Genomic DNA, 15,481 nt, shown 5'->3' with positions numbered 1-15,481 from the left:
ACAGAATTTTTTTTTTTACACCTCTGGTTTTCTCATTAGGGATATAAATAAGTAATTCTGTAAAGCTGCTTTCAGATAAAATCTACTGTTAAACTCTATATGATATCTGGTTTATATACTTTGATTATCAGAACCAATTACTTGCAAACAAATGTGCATGATAAGTAAATATGCACAATAACTGATTTCATTATATTTGGGTGATTATAGTTTTATGCCAATGAAAAATAGTATAATTTACTGACTGTATAATTATAACATTATTACAATCATGTTAGTCTGAGGACATTAGGGTTCCCAATTCTTTTTTCAGGCAGGACATTATATTGTGTAGCAAAGAAAGAAGTTTTAACAAAAAAATAAAAAATAAAATAAACAATTCTAAACTAAACAAAATTTCATTTCAAATGAAAATTTTAAAGAGAACCAGTACATAATGAATCACAATGTCACAGTACCTTTCGAGATACTTTGTAATTTGCACTGTTATTAATTTAACTGGAATTTAAAGGAACCATTGAGTTGATGAAGTTTTAATCCAAGGAGCACCAAGTCCCTCAACTGGTCAGTTGTGTAAATGAGATAGACTTTCATTAAATTGATTACATTGTTTTTTATTGATTGCCCCAATAATGCACTCACTACCTCTCAATAATATTAATATTTAACAACATTGCACATTTTGCCATTTTTTATTTTGTTCAATAGAAATCTTAAAAGAGATAATGTCTAATTTTTAGGAGCTTTAAATCTGGGAATTCAGTATAACCTATTTTAAGGACCATTATATAGTATATACAATCTGCAGGTAACCATAATGCAGATTCAAGTAAACTGACAGTATCACTGGCTATGATCTGTGAGGTAGCAGAAGGAGAGGTAGATCCTGAATAGTGTTACATGGGAAAATAGTTTAAATGCCCAAGGTAGTGATATACTATGTGTGTATCTATGGTTATGTATTCATACAAACCAAAGCACCAGACCTGCTGAAACAGCCAACCCCCAGCACCTCCACCCAACCCCTCCACTCCTCAACAAACCCAAATGATGTGCCAAATAAGATAAAGGTGCCACCTGGCCCAGTTCTTTTTGTCCTAATGTAGCTCCCAGCACTCCAAGCAATTACAAGCACAATACAGCAGATTCGGGTGCACTGGGAGATGAAAGACCAAAAATGTGGGCCTTAAGCGTTTATTAGGAAACACTGTCCTTTAAGAAAAAAAAGTAGGCCTATGTAGTTGTCTGGCTGTGAATCTGCCTTACTTAGCCTAGTGAAAAAACATCAACTCTCATACTAAAAGTTGCATTTCTCCTATCTGCAACCCTTCTCTTCATTCTGATCTACAGATATAATATCTACAGTGGGCGTTTAACTGTTGTACATGTCACAACAATTACTCAGCTGAGCTCCATGATTTAATATCCTCTTTCAATTAAATGTGGCCAAAAACATATCTTTCTAAACTTTCTGTGGCATTTTGTCACAAAAATCCTAAAAAAGATATAATAATAATAATAATAATAATAATAATAATAATAATAAACAGTATTTAAACATGTAAATGTAGAAATATGTTTTTACTGTTCTGATATTTCCATTGTTTTAGTTGCATTTATCTGTAAACCACTGAATAAATTAGAGAATTTGTTAAAAAGTCAGTGATGTTAAATTTTACTTTCTCAACTTGATGGTGGATTATTTTCCTTTTAGCATGATACCTATGTGTTTTATTCCTTACTTACACAACAATACATGCGAAACATTACATCACAGATGAAACCTCTGGATAACTTACGAGCTTATGAAACACGTGGGGCGTGGCTTCACGTTTCGTAAGAGGTCACGCCCACTGCATTCTTATTTACAATGTCCGGACGTGTTTAACCCCAAGCAACTCTTTCACCGCGCGTGGCACAAACTCTTACTTATTACTTAACGGTAAGACAAGTAATAATAACGATTTAAATTGCTTTGCAAGTCATTAAACAGTTCCTTTTTTGCGTCCTTCTTTCATAACCAAGCCTAGCATTGTGTATGTAAACATTTTGTAACTTTGGAACTCGATGAGGTTGTATAACATTAAACTTTACATGTAAATCATATCAGATTGTAATACTATGCTAGAGCAGAAACTCTTACATGTCTTTGAAATATGTGTTGTTTCCTAGAAAGTGTTCTTTTTTATATATATATTTTTATTCATTTCTAATAAAACATTCCTGCAATAATACCTGAAAGCTTTGAAAGCATTAACATTGAATGACAGGCAAGATATTAATTTCATTAATGGTTTCATGGTTTCATTATTTTTTCTCACTGCACTTCCGACATGCGAGTGAACTCCCAACGGTTCACCGAAAAGATTCGGCTCAAAGAGTCGACTCGATCGCAATGAAGTCTCTCTTGCAGGGAACTACAATGAACATCATATTCTTTATCCTGAACTATGAACCAGTAACCACTGATGGTTATGGCAGTCTTATTTAACTGTAGTTACATATTAACTACATGTAAACTAATTTGTGTTATACATGCTGAAAGACTGCCTATCCAATAAGCTTTCACATCGCCTCCCTGTGATTAAGAACTTTTTAATAGGGAAACAATATTTGCTTCATGTTTTAAAGGTTTGGTACACCTCCTAAAATAGGAACAGGTCTCTTTTACAGAACTTCATCCTTGGATATCTTTGTTGGAGCCATGTGGACAGCCATGCTGGGTCTGACTGCCCTACCACATGTTGGTGGGATCTTTGGTAGCTTTATCACAAGAAAAGAGATAAAGACATGGTATGCCTCACTTAACAAACCGTCATGGAGGCCACCCAATTCTGCTTTTGGAGTGGTATGGACAGCTTTATACACAGGCATGGGGTTAGTACATCGGCATCAATTCCATTAACTTACTTTATAATATGCAAATAATGCTTTTAATGGAATATAATTTAGTAGGTTTTGCAAAAAGCTGTTTATTGGACCAATATTGTTTGAGGTAATGGTTGTTGGAGAAAGGAGCTAGAACCTTAGCTTGTCTGGGCAGAAATGATGTAGACAGGGTCACAATTACTTTTTAATCTACTTGTTAACTAATACCTATATTAATACTGTTGATTTAGGTATGGCTCATACCTGGTGTATAAAGAGCTGGGAGGATTCACAGAAGATGCTGTGGTCCCAATGGGACTCTATGGCTTGCAGCTGGCACTGAATTGGGCCTGGACCCCAATCTTTTTTGGGGCACACAAGATCAAACTAGTAAGAGGACATGTTTTTTTTTTTTTTAACTATACCTTGTGGCTGTAAGGAGAAATTGAAAGGAGAATTATAACACAAACCATTGGAAAAAAATAATAATTTCAAAACACACTTTCTATCATGTTTGATTGATGTTCCTCAACCCCTGCAGGCACTCGTTGAGCTTGTCGTTCTAACAGGGACAGTGGCTGCGACCATGGTTTCCTGGTACCCAGTGAGCCGCAATGCCACTCTTCTCATGACTCCATACCTGGCTTGGCTTTGCTTGGCCACCTCACTCAACTACTGTATCTGGAGGGACAACCCTGAGACCAAAAAAGACTAGACCGTTTTTTAATCAAGAGTATGTAATTACCATGCATACACATTATGCACATTTTCATGGCAGTTACCACAAATATGCCTGCAACCATATTCAAGTGAACATATGAATTAAATCATGGAAGTTGATTGACTAATATTCTTAATCACGAGGATCATATACTAACATTTAACTTACATTTTTTGTTAGCTTAGTAAAATAAAATATAAGAACATACTTTTCCTCAGGATCATTTTCCTTTTGGTTTCCTGTCAGTAAAAAGATAACCTGATCAATCATTTTACTGTTTGTACTGGTTCCAAATAAATAAAGAGTTGCCTTATAGAGTCTGTCTCCACCCACCCACCACTCTCTTAAGCTTTACTATCACATCATGATAGGGTGTGTCTCAAAACAGGGTGAAAAGACCTCTATCTCACCTTAGCATACTGTGTTTTTCGTCAGCCAAACTGCCAGAGGATTCACTTGAACCAGTGAACTCTACACTGTGTGGGTGTTTAACTCAAGCCTGAGCACTTGTTCAAATTTAAAACAATTTAGGCCAAGTTAAAGAATAAGCTCACATTTATGTTTAACTTAATTATCATACATAAATGCATATTTTGTGAAGCTACAGGAGGTTTTTCTGAAGCAAACAATACTGAATACAATGCATCTTTAATTGTTTACAAGTTAAGGACATAAGTTAATGTCAATAATTATGAAATAATATGAATGGTCATTCATTATATGAATAAAACATACAGCATATAAGAATGAAAATGCAAATTCAAATATATTAATAATAAGGGAGTAAGTTTTATAACAGAAACAAAGTTGTGCTCCGGTGAAGCTAGTACAAAATGTCTACTTTTCTGGTTTTTCCACAGATGCATCTTCTGGTTTAGAGGAGAATCTCTGCATTAGTGTTTTCCACAATCCTTTCTTTTCCTCATCCATCTGTTGCATATTTCCTACAAGTGATTAGTAATACAATAATATAAAAGTCAGCTATGTAAAATGCTTAAATACAAAGTTAAAAAAGAGCATTGTTTGAGGATCATCTTTTTTTGTAAACAAGTGCAACCGAATCGTAAAACTGGCACATTTAAAGGTAGGGTCTCCGTTGTTTGAGAAATGCTTCAGAAAACCGAGTCAGGACGACAAACAAAACATAAATCAATACTAACGTGTAGCCAATGAGCAGAAAGGGGCGGGTCTTGTCAATATGGGCGGAGAGAGTGTTTAGTGCGCATGTGTGACATTAGCAGAAAGCGGTTTTAACATTGTTTTTAATCCTCCATGTCAAAGAAAGAAAGGGAAAAAGGCTTATAATAAGGCAGACTCCTGAGCTAAACACTGTTACTACACAAATAACACCTCTTTTCTATCGTAATAATGTAGAGAGGCAGCTACAACCATGCTTTGCTAGTAACAGCGTTTAGCTCAGGAGTTACTGACTCGGGAAACTCGAATCTGTGAATATACTTAAGACGCTGAGGTTGCTTTTTTCCTTCTCGATGGGTGAGTGACGTTGGTTTTGCTTTGTTTCACAGAACTAATATGTGCCGTCCTTTGCATGATTATGCTTGTTTGTTTATCTGCAATCGTATTGTTCTTCCCTTCATCTATGATAGACACATTTCTTTCCATTAGTTGCCTGGGTTACGTATGTATGTGTGGGCGGAGCTATCAATACGGGGTGGGACCCATTTGGGTTAGGGGCGTGGGTTTTTTGGTGATTTCAAATGTCAACATTGGCTTTCAAACAACCGAAACCCCCACCTTTAATAAAGCAACTTTGAAACAATTCATTTTCATTATTTTCCATTTCAAAAGTCACTAACTAGGTATTCATCCACTTTGTACACTTATGTTAAGTGAAAATGCAAAACATTCTGTCTCCTATGGAAGTCCTAAGAGGCTGTGCATTATTATATTTTTTCTCTCTTGTTTGGTAGTAATGACTTAATTTTCTCGTGATCTCTGCATGTACCCCATTGTTAATATGGATTATTAAAAAGGTTAAGCCTTTACTCTTATAAATAAATAGTAATTTTTTTGTATTTGTTTTGTCGCATATTTATTTAAAAATGATTGCTTTATATTAATTTATTGTTCAGTGCTTGCAGACGCTCACTTTCCTCTTTTAGAACTATTACAGTTAAGTATCTAGAAGCCATCCCTACAATACAGGTTCTACAATAATGTCCTACAATAATGTGGTTATTTTAACTGTGCTCTTAAAAATAGCGGCCATATTAACTGCAGTAGGGTCACTATATTGTCATCACAGCCTCCTTCTTAAGTGTCAGACCCTTATGTGGAAGTTATAAACCACATGATTACTGATCAAAGTAAAAGCATATGCGATCATCAATGATGCTGGTTTACTGCGCCTTTTACTGCCTCTAAAACATGTTCTTATGCAGAGATCATAAGAAAATTAAGTCGTTATCAAGACAAAACAACTTTTGTTATGCTGACATAATGAGAAAGAAAAATATAATAATGCATTGCCTCTTAAGACTTCCGTAGTCTCCAGTTTGTTTCTATCTAATTCACTCTGTACTTGGTGCAGGTTACCAGAGTGTGTAGTGTATTTGCTACAGTGATGCGCATTTGCACAGCTCTTGAAGAAAAATTAAAGCACCATTATAAAAGGTTTCCAAATGAGTCCAATGAAACTGCATAACATGATTCCTTGGAACATGTGAATGCCATTTCACTTGACAAAACTATTTTCCAGTCTTTTTAATGCAACAACTATGTGCTACAGTTAAACAAAAACAAAAAAAAGATTACGTCGACACCTGTTAAATTTTATAGATAATTTGCATTTCCATGAGCTGTATCAATAAACATTACGATGTGCATAAACCTTCTGGCATGGTTGAAGACCTACTACTTAATGAAAATTTTACTTGCACCTTATCCCCTGTTTGATGTATGTGTGTATTAAAAATAAAAAATAAAAACAAGTGTTTAGGCTCATTGTATCTTAAGTCTGTAACCTAGTTAACGTATTCATTGATACTTGAAAGCACTTTTGTATGTTGCTTTGGATAAGGGCATCTGCCAGATACTGTAAATGTAAATGGTACAAACAAATGCTTGGCTGGAAACATACCTACTAACCTTTTCCCTACTACATCATTTAAATGACTTTAATGCATTGCACTGCTGCCACATGATTGGCTGACATTTGTATGAATAAGCATATGTTCCTATTAATGTGCCCTGTTAAATAGACCATTTACATTAAACACACATATTTATGTGTTTAAGGCAGCGGTGTCCAATCTTATCCACAAAGGGCTGGTGTGGGTGCAGGTTTTCATTCCAACCAAGCAGAAGCCACACCTGATTCCACCTGTTTAATCAGCTGTTCTTGGCTTTTAGTAGACTCTGGTGTGGCTTCTGCTTGAATGAAATGAAAACCTGCACCCACACCGGCCCATTTTGGATAAGATTGGACACCGCTGGTTTAAAGACTAGAGTGTCAAGTATTTTAGAGCCATTATAGGAGTCTTCATAATATTTCAATGGGAATACAGTCATAATAAGAAATAAGTAACATGGTAATATAGAGCATATTCCAAACTTCTTACAAATCTCACCTGTTCCTAATAACATCCGACACTCTTCCACCGTCACACCAGTAAAACTTGTGTCTTTTGCTCGAGGAAACTAAAAAGAGAAATATTCATCCACACACATTTTAAGTGATTATTGAAAAGCTGCAATAAAAATCTACATTATTATAGTCTATACACTTAACAAATCATTAATGAATATGAAGATAATAGATCAAAGTATATCCCTGCTCCTTTTTTACTGGCTCAATCATAGAGTGAGTTTTAGAACAGCAAACTTAGTATCCCCATTGTTAACAAGGGAGAAGATATGATGTTTAGACAACTTCAGTAATATTTCAGGTGCTGAACCAAACAGAATAACATATGATAGCGTTAGGAAAAGGAACATCCAAAACCTCTAACAGTAAACAGATTTAATGATGGTTTGTCTGAACTCTTGTCAATCCACTGCTTTTATATTTTGTACTGCATGCTGCATTTTAATATTCTCACTTCACACTCACCTTTTCTTTGTAAACGTTGCTGTTGATGTGCACCAGACTGTCATACATTTGATCACATTTTTCTGGGTCAGAGATCTAGAAGAAGAAAATACATCCTCTAGGAAATATGTTTAAATCACTTCAGTTTTGAAATGTTCTTGCCATAGGCATACTAGGTAGCTGTTTTAAGATAACTCTGGTTTGAATACTTTTTACTGAAAGGTTGCATAAATATAAAAAGCATCACTTGGTTACATAACTCACATTATTTACACAGTATATTTAATAAAGAGTGTATACTATACAGAGTATTCAGAGCATTTTTTGTGTGTCCACTTTCTGTACTGCATATTTTACACAGCGTTCTGTGGAGTACATCCCAGAATAACCAGGGCACAACCCAATGTGGAAAACAAATTACACAAAACATACACACACACGCTGTGTAACGGGGTAGAGGTCAGGGACAGATCCGGTCACTTAAGTACTTTTACTCCAACCTTGGGCAAACCATGGTCATTCTGGAACATGTTTGCCAGATTAGTTCCAATGAAGGGAAATCTTGAAAGATATTCTAGACAACTGTGTGCTTTCGACTTTGTGGCAACAGCTTGGGGAAGTCGGATATATGCTTGTGATGGTCAGGTGTCCACAGACTTTTGACTGAAAAATATCTGAAGCAGCATGTACTGGAAGAATCAATGGAATTGACACACATGAGAAAAAAACTGCTTAACAGCACTTACATCATGATGACAAAAAAAAAGACTGTAAACATCCTTAAGTGGTGCAGATAAGGTCTGAATATGAACCAGATTAAACATTTATCAATCTTCCACCTAGTAAAACCCAATATGAATCAAAAAGTAACCTTTAGGTCAATCCAGAAGCATCTTCAACCTCACAGAAACATTTATCTTCACATGAACACTCAAGGACAAGGAGTACAATCACAGCCACAGTGAAACATGACAGCGTTATTGGCACTAATTAAATAACAAATGTAAGCTTTAGGTGAAAAAGAAAAAGATTTATTTTAGAGAAAGGTATACACTTTAAGTTTTAATTTTAAGTTAATCATTTTTAAAATTAATTATTAAATTAACTTTAAACTAAAAAAAATAACTTTAATTGTATATTTATTTTATCCTTATTTTTCTTATTATTATTACTACATATCTATTTCTTTTTCTCTCTCTTCTGTTTCAATACATCTGTAAGCTGCTTTGAGACAATGGGAAATTGTTAAAAGTGCTATACAAATAAATTAAATTGAACTTAATTGAATAGAGGAACAACATTATTATTATTATTATTATTATTATTATTATTATTATTATTATTGTGATTATTATTATGGTGATGATGATTAACCCTCGACTTTCTCCTGCACATTAGGTAACATGTTTGTATACATTAATAACTGTTGATGCCCTCTGATCCAGAAACAGTCAGCTATCCCACATTACCTGTGTGTTTTCACCTTCTCTGAACGCACTTGCCACCTTTTGCCGTAAAAACGTCCCCAAATCTCGACCTTTTTTCGACTCGTCCCTCGGCCATTCTTCACACAACTTGAGAAAGCGACGGTACCTGGTGGCGGCCATTTTCAGCCTTGTAGAAAGCGACCCACTCTAAATAAGGATGCCGCACTGGGACAAACCAAATTGCGTTTAGCAGAAACGTTCAGACTTGGGCACGTGTTTGTCCCAAACGTGTTTCCGTAGGCTCCAAACTCGCCTCATGGTGTGTAGAAATAATCAGTGGTTCGTTTTTGTCTCCAATCTCTTATTGTTTTCCTTTTGAAATTGCTTGTCTTAATCTCTGTCTCTGTCTTAATAAGAAATCGCCAGGGAAAATGCCGGGTGCAGGAAAGAAAAGCGAAGCAGCGTCTCCTGGGGTTGTGGGGTGGGTTAGCAACGCGTGTCGCTTTGTGACCGACAGAAATGACTTTAGAAGGTAAACAATACGTTAATGTTTATTGTCCCTCACTACATGGCATATTTGTGTGTTTATGTGCGAGATCTTCCGTCGTCATGACAACACTGACTTGTATAACTAGCATCTGTTTATGACAATGACCTTGTGTTTAGTGGTGTAGCTGCTAGCTGTGTTGGGTAGGTACAGGCTCACACACATTCTCCGTGGTAACAAACATCAGCTTTTCGGGTTGTAAATCCTTTTAAAGGTTCAAAATAATCATTTCCAGCTGAAAATGGAAAACGTTTTTTTTTGTTTTTTTTCCCATACCACTTTACATTTATGGATGTGAAACTTTCCAAATAAAAAGGATTTAAAATAAATGACATTTCGACATTTTACTTTACACATGAAAAAATATAACTTTTTTCTGTATATTAATTTTTGTCCAACATAATGATTCAAAACATGCTCGACATCAATCAAATAAAAAACAAAAAAAAACCCTAGTGTACATGCAATTTTTAAAAGAAAAAGGTGCACAGCAGATACTGTATTTATATTACAGAATGTATTGTCCACTGAATAATGGGCTTTTTCTTCTTTGGCTCCCAAATTGTGGAATTCCCTGCCCTCAGAGATTAGGAATGCAGAATCCCTGGGTGTTTTTAAAATCCCACCTTAAGACGTACTTTTTTTTTAGGGTAGCTTTTATGTGATTTCATTGTTTATTTATTGGCTTTTTATTTTTGTATGTTTAGTTTTAGTGCCTGTACTGCTATGTGTATCTTTTAATTTCATCTTTTATGTCAAGCGCTTTGACAAGCTACTTTTAAAGGCGCTATACAAAATAAAGTTTATTATTATTACTATTAATGCATGGAGATATGATGATTCTCTTCTGTCAGGTAATATGTCTCAAGGCCCAAATTTAAAGACCCTTACCTTGACTGGGAAATGGATCCATATAATTTATGCGTGAAAGTGTAATAATAATAAAAACACAGTAATTTAATAATCTCTTTCTCTTTAGGAATCTTCTTGTGAATTTAGGCTTGTTTGCTGCAGGAGTTTGGGTGGCGAGGAATTTGTCAGACTTTGACCTGATGTCACCTCAACCAGTGACATAGTCCCAGGGAATTCATGGAGTTTTGCAGGCAAGTTTGAATAAAAACTCCTCCTTATATAATACTGCACAGAGCTGAATATATTCTCATCCAAATCAATGTGTATATTCTTTAAAACCGGAGTCATGTATGGGTTTTTATTTTTGTTTAAAACTTATTCAGAGAAGAATGAAATAATCCGATGCCAAACCAGAAACCATTTGGAGAATACAATCTTAATGCTCCCTAGCAAACTGAAGCCTTTTTATTTAACCTTAGTAGCCTACTGGTAAGTAGTTCTCTAAAGGCTACATATTGTCTTGTAGTGTTATTTGTCTGTACGTTTGAGAGTCACAAACAGCTGGAACCAAATTCCTTGTGTCTCTCAACACACTTCGAAAATAAACCCGATTCTGATTGCTGTTCAGTCCCGATCCCCCTGAGCTCCCTTCATATTGTGCATGTGGAAACTGTTTCTTTTACAGTTAGATTTTTATCATTCAATATTTGTCTGATCACATTTCTCCCTCAAAAATGATGTTTCACCACTATTCGTCCTGGTTTTAAGTCTTAAGTTAGACAGTCCTTAACCCAAAAGTTCACACACACTGACACTATTTATGTTGCACCAAATAATGGCTCTAAAAGCTCAAAATGATCACTGTCCACATGTTTATTTTTATCCCCAGCAGGAGATGACCAGTTTCTTCTGAACAAGAATGGAGCTTTCTAACAGAGGCAATGATGGGACAAATCCAATTTACACCGAATAGGAAAACACACCCAATGATTCATTGCTAAAGTTTTTCACACTGACTTTTTTTTCCCCCCATCAACAAAAAGAAAGTGAACAGCTGACATTGTTACAACTGTCAAACTTTATTTAGTATAAATAATGTTTAAGTTAAAGTTCACAATTGATGTCATTCTAGCAGATTTAATTATTAAAAGACTATTACAAAGTTACATATTATACTTAATAAAAATGTTTAAACATTCTTGGACTCTGTATTACCAATGGTGCCATTCTGTGAAGATAAAAGTTGGAGCCAGGTCTCTTTTTCCATCCTGCACACAAATATACTGCTTGAGCAATATCATTTCTGAACAGCTCAGAAAACATCTGTCTAGAACAGTGCATTAGAAACAACTAACTTGTTTGGATTGTATAGGTTCAGGCTGAGATCAGTAATACGTATGATTTACCGTGATTGTGCAGCGAGTATAACAGCAGAAGAAGCTCGTAAATGGTTTTGGGTGAGATGGAGCAGAAATGCATCAGGTGGCAGACCCAACATCTTGGTCTTTAACTCCTCTACACGAACATGAGCAGGAAAAGCTGCATGATCTTGCACACCGAATCTGTTTCCACTGACGTAGGGGTATGACAGAAATTGGAGAGTCAAAACAGAACAATGTTGATAATGTCATTAAAACAGAAACCAAAAAGCATTAGTGTACAAACATGTGTTTATATACTTTATACCACAATGTTTCTGAATTCTTAAATTGGTTTGCAAGACATGATTCATTTTCTAGAACAGCAGCTATACAAAAATGTATAGATTGTTATTTTAATAATAATACATTTTAATTCTCTCATTATAGATAGAGATATAGGGCATTGCACAGAGGATGTCACATTAAGTCAAAGTTATTTAGCAAAAAAAAGTCAATTCTTTACATGTAAATAAAATTGTACAAGAGGAATAAAACACATGCAGTCATAAGAAAACAGTCAACTTCAGGATGGTAACATTATTCAGCATCACACCACCCCACATTGACAATTTTCTAATAACCACAAGTCTCTGTTTATTCATCCCATACTTCTGGAAGAACACAGAGCAATCATACTTCTTGACTGAGAGGAGCAGGAGGTCATTGAAGAGGTGCAGGAAGACGTCTGTGCGTGAGACCATGGAGCCTGAAGTCTGATTACTCTTGACCTTTAACTTTTTCAATGGTCCCGCTCGAATCAGATAACGGCCACTTACGATTAAAGGTACTGACTGATGGAAGACAAGAAATATAAACAAGTGGAACAAACATTCCGGCATTAAAAGATTTAAGAGGCAAAATTCCAACCTTGACATTGGAAAAATCCACAAGCTTTTCCAAGCTAACCAGTTCCTCTGTCCGTTTCATTTGCTGGACATTGCAGTCACACTCCACTACTATCTAAAAAGGATACAGAATATAATGGATTAACTGTGATAGACTGGGTGTGTGCCTATTTTCCAGTTAGTGATCCCACTATAGCTCTGGGGCCACTGCAAATCTCACTGTGATAAATGTTACTAAAGAAATAATTTTATAATTAATTCATGGACCAGATTTGTAAAGTCTATTTAAAATTATTACACTATAAATCTATATAGTGCAAGATCTATCATCTAATCTAGATCTATGTATACTGTATATAAGTCTATATTACCAAAAGTTCAATACTTTAATTCAAGGACCAGATTTTTAAAGTCAGTATTATAGTATTGGTAATATTGATTTAAGAAAAATAATTGAATACATTATATTGGAAGATTGAAAGCATACCTCTCGTACAGCTTCAATTGCACCTTTTAGGTTGGGAACATCAGTGGAATCTTCATCAGTCCTTTTAAGGATATTCTGAACCAGTGACAAAGAACATTGCTTCTACCAAGTTGTGTTCAAAGCTACATCAACAAAAAAATACATGCTCTTCTACCCTGGTGTTTATGAGAATTTTTTTTTTAAAAACTTCCTTGGCTTGGAAAAGCTCACCTCTAAAATAAGTCTTAATCTTGTTATCCTTTGAAAGGGAAGGATCAGAAAGGACTTGAGTGTCTGTCTCTGGCAAAGTGGGTCTTTCTCAAGCTTCTTTAAGGCCAGCACAAATTTCCTGTTTTCTTGTCTGAAAACAGACAGCAGCAATCAGACAAACAAATACCGTGTGTGAAGGTGCAACAGCACCACTGGTTTAAACAGTAGTTTATATGAAAGAGATTCTTGATGTAAAATCAATAAATACGACTAACAAAAGTTTTGCAATAAGGGTCTCCTGATACATCATGTTGGTAACATAGGGCACATAGACTCGACGAAACGTTGCTTTGTGTTTCAGTACGACGTCTCCAATCTTGGACATCACCACATTCTGCCCCAGTCGAGTCTCTAAATCCTGAAGAAAACTAATAGAACAGTAGACACATATCTTAGCGTGAAGCACACGTCAGTGTGATAAATACTGCTACAGTACAGTTGGTCCTTACCTCTCGCTGACCTTGCAGACTTCCTTCAAGTTGGAAAATAAAACATGATTCTGCACGGGTGTTAAAGTTTGCTTCAGTGGAACAGAGGACTGGAAGAGTCCAACTGCCACTCGCAAACTCTTCTGATACGAAGCCTCGGACACAATCAGTTCAAACATGGCCTGTGCAAGAAAGAAGTACTCTTTATACATTTGGTGTTAACTACAGACAAATGGCTAAAATAAAAACCTACCTCCTGATGGCGAATGTCTCTGGCGGTAAGCGTTTGCAGTAAGTGTTGCATTTTTACTTCAGGTAGCTGTTGCCACAGAGTGTACGGTGCTACATACAGTCCCGGAGGGCTCGATGCACAAGATTGGGTTGGTGAAACAGGAGATCGACACCGTGCTTCCACAACATCTACCAGTTTTTTATGCTGTGCCTTCTGTAACTCTGCCTTCATACATTTCAGCCAGTACTCCTGATACAGAGGCACTGCTACAGGGCAAGAGCATTGACAAATGTAATACACATACACATGTATTTAACAACAGATAAGTAAGTAAACATACTTACAATCACTGATATATTTTAACTTCACTTCAAACGTTTCATCTTGAGTGTTGTCCTGAGCACCGGGCATGAATCTTTAATAAGACAAGACATGTTCAATGGCACAGTGCAAAGTTTGTTAGCTGGACAGAATAATTAAAAATTAATTAATCCTGACCCTCCAAACAAAAACAATACTTTATTGCTTCCCATCCAATTACATGTGTAATACACTCATCAGGCTCAAACATGTCCCACACTAAAAAGTTGCTTATATGGAAAAGCAAAATTAGTCTGACAAGAATAAATCTACTTGATTCATATCACTACTTGTTGTCAATCATGCATCTTTTTATTTAAGAACAACCACAATTTTTCACATTGCCTGTAATGAGGCAAATCATTCAGGATACCACAAGGCTGTGACTCATTTACACAAACTAGACTACAGGCCATTGTTACACTTCTACCAGCCTAGAAATATATCTTTAACGTTAAAGATCATGGACTTTCTTACCGTTTGTCCTCATCCTGTGCACAGACGAGATCAGGGGAATGTGTCTGGGTGAAAACTGGTTTTTGATCCTGTACACTGAGGAGTGATGCAGTCTGTAGGAGACTCCATGTGTCTGATCTCGCGACTGATCTCAGAGCCTCAGCAATACCACCTGAGACACTACACAGAGCAAACAAAAGCTCTCTGGCTTCAATGCTACAAGAAATAAATTAGAAACTAGCTTAATAGGTAAACATTCTACCTAAAAACGGTTCCAGGCTCTTGGGAAATGACCTGGTGTTCATCCATCTCAGATATAGGCCTTGGGAAGAGACACAATGTTCCACTTTGTCTTTATCAAAATAAAGAAATATTAAGTCAGTTTTTTTTTTTTAATCAAATCTAACACACCACATAAGCAGCTATGCTCTGGTTTGATATTGCTGACATGATAAAAACCTACCATTTAATTTTATATAGATTAAAACCATTAAATTAGACCCCAGACTCTTACCGACAGCAAGCTCTCACTCATGT

The 15,481-nt window shown here is 35.8% G+C and overlaps 4 protein-coding genes across 8 annotated transcripts; 2 read left to right on the top strand and 2 right to left on the bottom strand.

Annotated features, from left to right (window-relative positions):
• Window positions 1-1,825: 1,825 nt before the first annotated feature.
• Window positions 1,826-3,906, top strand: tspo (translocator protein). 3 transcript variants are annotated; one of them, XM_027146516.2, is made up of 4 exons: window positions 1,826-1,942; window positions 2,674-2,877; window positions 3,120-3,258; window positions 3,410-3,906. In XM_027146516.2, the coding sequence occupies exons 2-4, from the start codon at window positions 2,705-2,707 to the stop codon at window positions 3,581-3,583; spliced, it is 486 nt and encodes a 161-aa protein (XP_027002317.2). In that variant the 5' UTR covers window positions 1,826-1,942; window positions 2,674-2,704; the 3' UTR covers window positions 3,584-3,906. The 3 variants fall into 3 exon arrangements, with proteins under 3 accessions (XP_027002317.2, XP_047669433.1, XP_047669434.1); XM_047813477.1 differs by having other exon boundaries at window positions 1,843-1,942; window positions 2,661-2,877; XM_047813478.1 differs by having other exon boundaries at window positions 1,870-1,942; window positions 2,632-2,877.
• A 312-nt stretch (window positions 3,907-4,218) lies between these two features.
• Window positions 4,219-9,247, bottom strand: LOC113642829 (ubiquinol-cytochrome-c reductase complex assembly factor 2). Its single transcript, XM_027146521.2, has 4 exons — window positions 9,110-9,247; window positions 7,662-7,736; window positions 7,180-7,249; window positions 4,219-4,533 (listed from the first exon to the last, which is right to left on the bottom strand). Exons 1-4 carry the CDS (start codon window positions 9,245-9,247, stop codon window positions 4,427-4,429), a joined length of 390 nt encoding a protein of 129 aa, XP_027002322.1. The 3' UTR covers window positions 4,219-4,426.
• A 98-nt stretch (window positions 9,248-9,345) lies between these two features.
• tomm6 (translocase of outer mitochondrial membrane 6 homolog (yeast)) lies at window positions 9,346-11,664 on the top strand. 3 transcript variants are annotated; one of them, XM_047813480.1, is made up of 4 exons: window positions 9,346-9,386; window positions 9,484-9,599; window positions 10,594-10,717; window positions 11,356-11,664. In XM_047813480.1, the coding sequence occupies exons 1-3, from the start codon at window positions 9,384-9,386 to the stop codon at window positions 10,688-10,690; spliced, it is 216 nt and encodes a 71-aa protein (XP_047669436.1). In that variant the 5' UTR covers window positions 9,346-9,383; the 3' UTR covers window positions 10,691-10,717; window positions 11,356-11,664. The 3 variants fall into 3 exon arrangements, with proteins under 3 accessions (XP_047669436.1, XP_027002325.1, XP_047669437.1); XM_027146524.2 differs by having other exon boundaries at window positions 9,353-9,386; window positions 11,359-11,664; XM_047813481.1 differs by having other exon boundaries at window positions 9,375-9,406; window positions 11,359-11,664.
• si:ch73-15b2.5 (rho guanine nucleotide exchange factor 19) lies at window positions 11,355-15,426 on the bottom strand. The gene is made up of 13 exons (XM_027146481.2): window positions 15,408-15,426; window positions 15,207-15,266; window positions 14,966-15,124; window positions 14,473-14,543; window positions 14,150-14,394; window positions 13,918-14,078; window positions 13,684-13,836; window positions 13,430-13,559; window positions 13,220-13,294; window positions 12,755-12,847; window positions 12,524-12,678; window positions 11,873-12,037; window positions 11,355-11,734 (listed from the first exon to the last, which is right to left on the bottom strand). The coding sequence occupies exons 2-13, from the start codon at window positions 15,251-15,253 to the stop codon at window positions 11,656-11,658; spliced, it is 1,533 nt and encodes a 510-aa protein (XP_027002282.2). The 5' UTR covers window positions 15,254-15,266; window positions 15,408-15,426; the 3' UTR covers window positions 11,355-11,655.
• Window positions 15,427-15,481: the final 55 nt, after the last annotated feature.

The sequence above is a fragment of the Tachysurus fulvidraco genome, chromosome 5 (genome assembly GCF_022655615.1).
Source record: "Tachysurus fulvidraco isolate hzauxx_2018 chromosome 5, HZAU_PFXX_2.0, whole genome shotgun sequence".
In the NCBI taxonomy this organism is placed as follows: domain Eukaryota; kingdom Metazoa; phylum Chordata; class Actinopteri; order Siluriformes; family Bagridae; genus Tachysurus; species Tachysurus fulvidraco.
This window is presented reverse-complemented; position numbering and strand designations above follow the sequence as displayed.

Excerpts from the sequence above, each read along its gene's own strand:
- tspo (XM_027146516.2), top strand. The coding sequence starts at position 2,705 with ATGTGGACAGCCATGCTGGGTCTGACTGCCCTACCACATGTTGGTGGG. Across the intron at positions 2,878-3,119 it reads GCTTTATACACAGGCATGGG|GTATGGCTCATACCTGGTGT; the intron begins GTTAGTACATCG and ends CTGTTGATTTAG. Across the intron at positions 3,259-3,409 it reads GGGCACACAAGATCAAACTA|GCACTCGTTGAGCTTGTCGT; the intron begins GTAAGAGGACAT and ends CAACCCCTGCAG.
- LOC113642829 (XM_027146521.2), bottom strand. The coding sequence starts at position 9,247 with ATGGCCGCCACCAGGTACCGTCGCTTTCTCAAGTTGTGTGAAGAATGG. Across the intron at positions 7,250-7,661 it reads GCAACGTTTACAAAGAAAAG|TTTCCTCGAGCAAAAGACAC; the intron begins GTGAGTGTGAAG and ends TTCTCTTTTTAG. Across the intron at positions 4,534-7,179 it reads TCGGATGTTATTAGGAACAG|GAAATATGCAACAGATGGAT; the intron begins GTGAGATTTGTA and ends AATCACTTGTAG.
- tomm6 (XM_047813480.1), top strand. Across the intron at positions 9,600-10,593 it reads GACAGAAATGACTTTAGAAG|GAATCTTCTTGTGAATTTAG; the intron begins GTAAACAATACG and ends CTTTCTCTTTAG.
- si:ch73-15b2.5 (XM_027146481.2), bottom strand. The coding sequence starts at position 15,253 with ATGGATGAACACCAGGTCATTTCCCAAGAGCCTGGAACCGTTTTTAG. Across the intron at positions 14,544-14,965 it reads GCACAGGATGAGGACAAACG|ATTCATGCCCGGTGCTCAGG; the intron begins GTAAGAAAGTCC and ends GTCTTATTAAAG. Across the intron at positions 13,295-13,429 it reads GATTAAGACTTATTTTAGAG|AATATCCTTAAAAGGACTGA; the intron begins GTGAGCTTTTCC and ends TCACTGGTTCAG.